Source organism: Elaeis guineensis, chromosome 6, assembly GCF_000442705.2.
Source record: "Elaeis guineensis isolate ETL-2024a chromosome 6, EG11, whole genome shotgun sequence".
Classification (NCBI taxonomy): domain Eukaryota; kingdom Viridiplantae; phylum Streptophyta; class Magnoliopsida; order Arecales; family Arecaceae; genus Elaeis; species Elaeis guineensis.
In genome coordinates, this window is record NC_025998.2 from 50,675,144 (window position 1) to 50,681,218 (window position 6,075).

The window sequence follows — 6,075 nt, forward strand, 5'->3', positions numbered from 1 at the left end:
AGAAAAAAAAAAATATATATATATAAATAAATAAATAAATAATGAGAGAGAGTTTCTCTCTCTTCTCTCTCTTCTTTCAGTCTGAACCCTTACTTCTCTCTCTAAAATTGGACTTTCTCTCTCTACTTTCTCTCTCTAAAATTTTTTCTCTCTAGGTTGTTTCTCTCTCTTGATGGATTTCTCTCTCTAAAGTTATTCATCTAGAATTAGCGCAGTGTAAGGCTTCATTTTGATGACTTTGATCGAGTTTAAGAACAGTCTGATTTTAAGTGAGGTTTTGATTTGGAATTTGTTTAGATTTAATTTTGAATTAAAATTAATGTAAAAATATAATTTTGGATAATAGGTACTGAAGAATCTCCTAGAAGTTAGTCGATCTATTCATTCAGTGCTCTGTGAAAGGTAAGTAATAAACCATCTTTTCGAGATATTTTATATTTATTCTGAAAATAAATAATTATTCTCTGAAATTATGCATGATTTATGAAATTATATTTTGAAAGAAAAGTACTTTTGAAATATTATGGTACGTCGATCATGCACATGTTCAGTGAAAAATTATGATATATTATAATACAAAGTGTTATGATACAGATCGGATTTATGCTCTCAGCCTAACTATGTTTCAGTGGGCCCCGCCAATGGGGATTATACGTTGGTACTCAGTGGACCCTGCCAGTGGGGGTTGTGCGCTGGTGTTTGTGGACCCTGTCAGTGGGGGTTGTGTGCTGGTATTCTGTGGACCCCGCCAATGGGGGTTAAACATTGATCATAGTCGAGGCTGTTGAGTTACGAGTGTTTTGAATCGAATCGGATTTATGATTATATTATATGTGAATATTTGAAAATATTGGATTTGTATTAAATCAGCATGAAATATATTTTTATATTTATTTGCAGCATTGTTCTTGAAAATTATATAATATCTGAAATATCTAGTTGAGATATTTATTACTTACTGGGCTGTCTAGCTCATTACTTTTCTTTCTATTTTTCAGATTCAGATAATTAATTTCGAGCATGGGAAGAAATATTGGGACAAAGCTTTTAGAGGCGAGATTTAGCATTGTCAACTTCATTGAACTTAGATCTATTGTTTTATTGTTAATAAAATTTTATTGGATGTAAGATATTTATTTTAATTACTTGAATTAAAATTAAATAATAATTATTTGAATTTATTCTGCTGTGATGCATTGATATCGTGATGAGATGCTTTGCATGCTTATGGAGAGAGTTCTTCATGAGATACGGCGGTTGCCGCGACCTCCTGCTCGTGATCTCGGGCCGGGGGCGTGACAATATAATCACTTAAAGAATCTGCTGATTGAAAGGAGAGTAGCTCGTGGTGTTATCCACTTGTGAGATATTCAGGATTTGCAGATCACAAAAACCCTTCATTCAAGTTTTTCCTGCAGTTCCAAGTAGCATATAAATTAATCATCCTTTGGAATTAACTACAGAGCCAAGGTTTCCTATAAAATGTTCCATATTTCTGTTTCAATTAGTTCTTCTGATCTACAAGCATCTTAAAGTCATGCAATTAAGTTGCTCCCCTGATACCTTCCGGCTGTTAAATGAATGTTATCCAGGGTCTGCTCTAAAACCAGCTTGTCAACACGAATGTGCCATGGGAGCCATCCATGTTCAGCGCCTGCAAATGTCCTAAGAACTTGGAGGCCGGAGGGACTTGGTCTCCCACAAAATATAACTCCAAAAAAGTAACCCCATATCCATGGTCAAACTAAGGAATCGAAGAATTGCCCTACAGCACCTTTGAAAAATATCCACACACATATGCAGCCACCTTGCGGCTAAATGAAATATAAAAGTAAAAGTTACCCAACCAGACATATATATCTCATCGAAAAGGGATTCCTCCATGATACTTTTTATACCATCTTGGATAGCTGTCGGTCATCCATTTTGGACACGCATGGCCCTCCTTCACCGCTCTAACATGCCGCATATTGCACTAATCTTTCAGGATAAATAAGTGCCGTGCATCTTCAAAATGAATGATGTAGCAGCCATCCAAGATGATACCGAAAATTAGTAGCACCTTACAAAAACTTTATAAAGAAACGCCAGATTCATTGACCTGCGATGGGGTATATATAAATTATAACACACCATATGCAAACTGACCCGTCAATTAGAGATGCTCGGTAACCTCTCATTGGTAGATCCATATCCACCTGATTGGCATCAGAGAGATGCCAGTAATCCAAAAGTAGTTGATTCTGATCACAAACGTGTGTACACTATAATAAACGAAGGATGAGAAATTGGAACAAGATTTCTGCGAGACAAAAAGAATTCGGGAATTATCGAGGCCTTTCTCCTGTCCATCACTCCAAATCTACCGTGGAGGCATTGGGCTCCAGCCTCCCAGTAGTGAGGGCGAGTGGGCTCGCCCAGCTCGCCTACGTAGTCCATTGGACCTGGTCCAAGCAATAATTAGGCCCCTTTTTTTCCAGTCCTTGTGCCCGGGGATACCGCGCCCCAACCAAAAGCGACGCCGCCCACGCAAGCCTCGTATGCCAGATTCCAACCCTTCCACGTTCCATAACCTGTCCCCACCTTCCCCACCCTTTTGTTTAGTCCCCATTCTCCTCCCTGTCCCCACCTTCTCCACCCTTTTCCTCTCCCTCCCCTCCTCTTCTTGCTATATTTGTACAACCCTCCTCCCCTCCCCCTTCTCTCTATCCCAACTCCAACTCCAACCCAGCATCTAGTGTTCAGAACATGTGCAATTCCAAAATAAAAATAGGCCATGCAGTTGGCCTCGCCGCGGTGACTCAAATTGATGGAAGGCCGGTGTTGCAGCCGGCTTGCAACCGTGTGGTGACCTTGGAGGCCGGCCGGCCGCCGAACAAGACTCTACAAAAATCCATTTCTTTACCTACTTTCTTCACCAACACCGTCACTAGTTCTGATCTTGATTCTAATGTGACTAAACTTGTTGCTTCTTCACCCAAGCTTCAGTTCTCGCCTCCATTGTCTCCCAAGGCGAAGCCTGCCAAGGCTGTGCTCAAGCAGAGCAACGACCCCAATGGTCTGAACTCAAGCAAAGAAAAGCCGGCGACACCGAAGTGCTCCACGAAGTCGACTCCAGTGGTGAGGAAGAAATCGAAGAAATCAAGCAGCAGTGGCCAAGGTGGCCTTTCAATAGAATCATCCTCATTCTCAAGCTGTGATAGAGCTCCCGGCAGCATTGCAGCAGCTCAGAGGGAGAAGGCCAGCCTCATGAAAGCCCAGAGGAAGATGAGGACCGCCCATTATGGGCGGACCACATCAAAGCTTGAATGGAAGGTAATTCCAGTGGATTCTTCCAGCAATGCTACACAGGAAGAGAAAAGATGCAGCTTCATAACATCCTATTCAGGTAAGAGATATCTTCTAAAATATTGTCTATGAATGTATTTTTCCTTTGGAGCTTTTATAGTTTAACCCTTTTTTTTCTGAATTTGATCATATTAATTAACTAGTCTCTTTCTTATTATTATGTGGCTTGTTATGTTGTGTAGATCCACTCCATGTTGCATACCATGATGAGGAGTGGGGAGTGCCAGTCCATGATGACAAGTGAGTTTTGCAATTCCTGTGTGTGTGTGTGTGTGTGAGAGAGAGCGAGAGAGAGAGAGAGAGAGAGAATTTGCAGGCTAAGATGCGGCCCTATTGATGCAGGATGCTATTTGAATTACTAGTGCTATCCGGTGCTCAGGTCGGACTGGATTGGGCTACCATATTGAGGAAAAGGAATGACTTCAGGTAGAACAAACTGATTGTTTTAGATAAATTTTGATGTCTCGGTCTGTCAGATAATACAATTCCGTTAGTTTAGGAAAAGGAAGTTGTTATAATTGTTTTTATTCCTTTTTTGTCTGCATACTTGCAGGAAAGCTTTCGCCGAATTTGATGCAGAAGTGGTCGCCAAGTTCACAGAGAGAGAAATGACCTCCATCAGCACGAAATATGGGCTGGATTTGGGGAGAGTTCGGGGAACGGTAGACAATGCTAACCGAATACTTGAGGTATCTCAGGCAACCTGTTATTTATCCCCTTTTTTTTTTTTGTCACGTATTAAACCTTATCATTAGAACACAAAAGGATGTATAAAAGTATAAAACCAGTTTGTCGAATCGAAACTAGTGAATCACTCTCAAAGTTCTATGTGTGTACGAGGAAAACCCTGGCTGGAGAAAAGGTATCATATTATACCTGCCAAGCTAAAAGAAGCTTCAATAATAAACAGAAGAACCTTTTAGCTCAAAAAATTAAACAAAAGAACTTTCAGGTAACCATACCCATAAAGAGGTTAAATAGACATGTAGTAATGGTTTTTTAATTACCGCTCACTTGCGATGACAACCAATAACAAGGAAGCAAACAGCACATGGTTATTGATTTTAACGCAGTTTAGGAGTGTAAAGAATTGGTCACATATATACAAGTACAGTTATGTACTCATTATTCTGCCTTTCATCTGGGCAGCAGAAATATTATCAACAGCTCATAATTACATCTCACTAACATGGTGATCATAATCAATTCAGAAGCGTCCTAATTATTGAGCTTCTTTTGATCCGACAAGTCAGGACTCGCTTGGCAAGAATCTTATTCTGCTCTGCAAACACCATCACACAAGTTGGGCCTGTCCTCGACGTTAGACGGTAAAAGTGACGACACTCTAACAGAAACCCTAGAAATTTGTTTCGATGATTGCACCAAAATGAAAGCGACAACACTAAGTACCTAACTAATCTAACCCTTGTCTCTTATCTCATCCTTTCTTCTCATATGCTACTAGTATGAACGATTCATGTAATGATTGTGACCGGTCTTGGAGCAGGTCCGGAAGGTGTTTGGGACCTTCGACAAGTTTGTATGGGGGTTCGTTAACTACAAGCCCATATCTACCAATTACAAGTCATACAGGAAGATCCCAGTCAAGACCTCCAAATCAGAGTCCATTAGCAAAGACATGGTCCGCAGGGGCTTCCGGTTCGTCGGCCCAACCATCGTCCACTCCTTCATGCAGGCCGCCGGCCTCACCAACGATCACCTCATCATGTGCCCCGCCACGACTACTGCTCCTCCAACTCCACCACCAAAATCATCTTAAACTTCTAATCCTGACCGCCGGTATATATAGCTTATTTGTGTATAGGCCTTTCTTATGTAGCGTTGTGAGCATTTTATTATTATTATTATTATTTTTTTTTTGTGATATAAGTGTGGATAAGAGATCAGGATGGAGAGAGACAAAGAAGGGGGAGTTGCATGTGGCGAGGGGACAGAGAACATGTGGGTTGGCAGACAACTGCTTGCGTGTGTCAGAGGGGCTTTTCTCTTTGGCCATGTGACCGCAGTACACCTCATTATTCCCCATTGCCACGAGGAGAATGCTGTGTCAGGGACCAACTACTCCCCTTCGCCACTAGCCATCCTTGGCTTGTCGTGTGTTAGTTCTCATAGCTCTCTTTCTGCCTCTCGTGTTAAGTTGGTGCTTGCTTACTCGGTGGAAGAGTGGTGACATTTCCACTGGTCTAACTACTGTTTTCCTAGAAGGAAATGGAGCCACCTTCCAAGTGAGATGGATGGAGGTTGAGTGTGGGTTGTATATATTGTGATGTGGATGTTTAGTTTGCTTAACAGATGGTGTATACTCTTTTCCTTTTTCCTTTTGATATCTGTACAAGAATCTTTCTCCATGTGCTCCCCCTTTTCTTTTGGGTTACCTCCTCTCCTTGTAACCAATTATTTGTATGTGGTTGCCTGGAAGATCACGTAACTCCTTGTTAGGCAATTACTGTCTTCCTCACACCATTGAGGCTGGATGGAGTCGGCATCATGGCATGGATTCTTACTTGTAGTGGTGGCAAGCCCATGCTTTTGCTACATGATTCACACTCCGACATTTAATAATATCAATCAAATATCTATACAAATGAAATTCTAGGAATCATCATCTGGAAGAGCATGGTATAAAGATAACTCTATCAATGTGAATATATGAAGGTCTACTCAAGAGAATTCTTGAAGGACAGATGCAATTGCTTTCATATTGTC

The 6,075-nt window shown here is 41.0% G+C and overlaps 1 protein-coding gene across 1 annotated transcript; it reads left to right on the forward strand.

Moving 5' to 3' along the window:
• The first annotated feature begins 2,636 nt into the window (after nt 1-2,636).
• Nucleotides 2,637-5,686, forward strand: LOC105034716 (uncharacterized). Its single transcript, XM_073259517.1, has 6 exons — nt 2,637-3,388; nt 3,531-3,588; nt 3,691-3,774; nt 3,902-4,037; nt 4,856-5,148; nt 5,240-5,686. Exons 1-5 carry the CDS (start codon nt 2,749-2,751, stop codon nt 5,126-5,128), a joined length of 1,191 nt encoding a protein of 396 aa, XP_073115618.1. The 5' UTR covers nt 2,637-2,748; the 3' UTR covers nt 5,129-5,148; nt 5,240-5,686.
• The last annotated feature ends 389 nt before the right edge of the window (nt 5,687-6,075 follow it).

Coding starts and splice junctions, on each gene's coding strand:
- LOC105034716 (XM_073259517.1), top strand. CDS start 2,749: ATGTGCAATTCCAAAATAAAAATAGGCCATGCAGTTGGCCTCGCCGCG. Junction 3,389..3,530: donor CTTCATAACATCCTATTCAG/GTAAGAGATATC, acceptor TATGTTGTGTAG/ATCCACTCCATGTTGCATAC. Junction 4,038..4,855: donor ATGCTAACCGAATACTTGAG/GTATCTCAGGCA, acceptor GTCTTGGAGCAG/GTCCGGAAGGTGTTTGGGAC.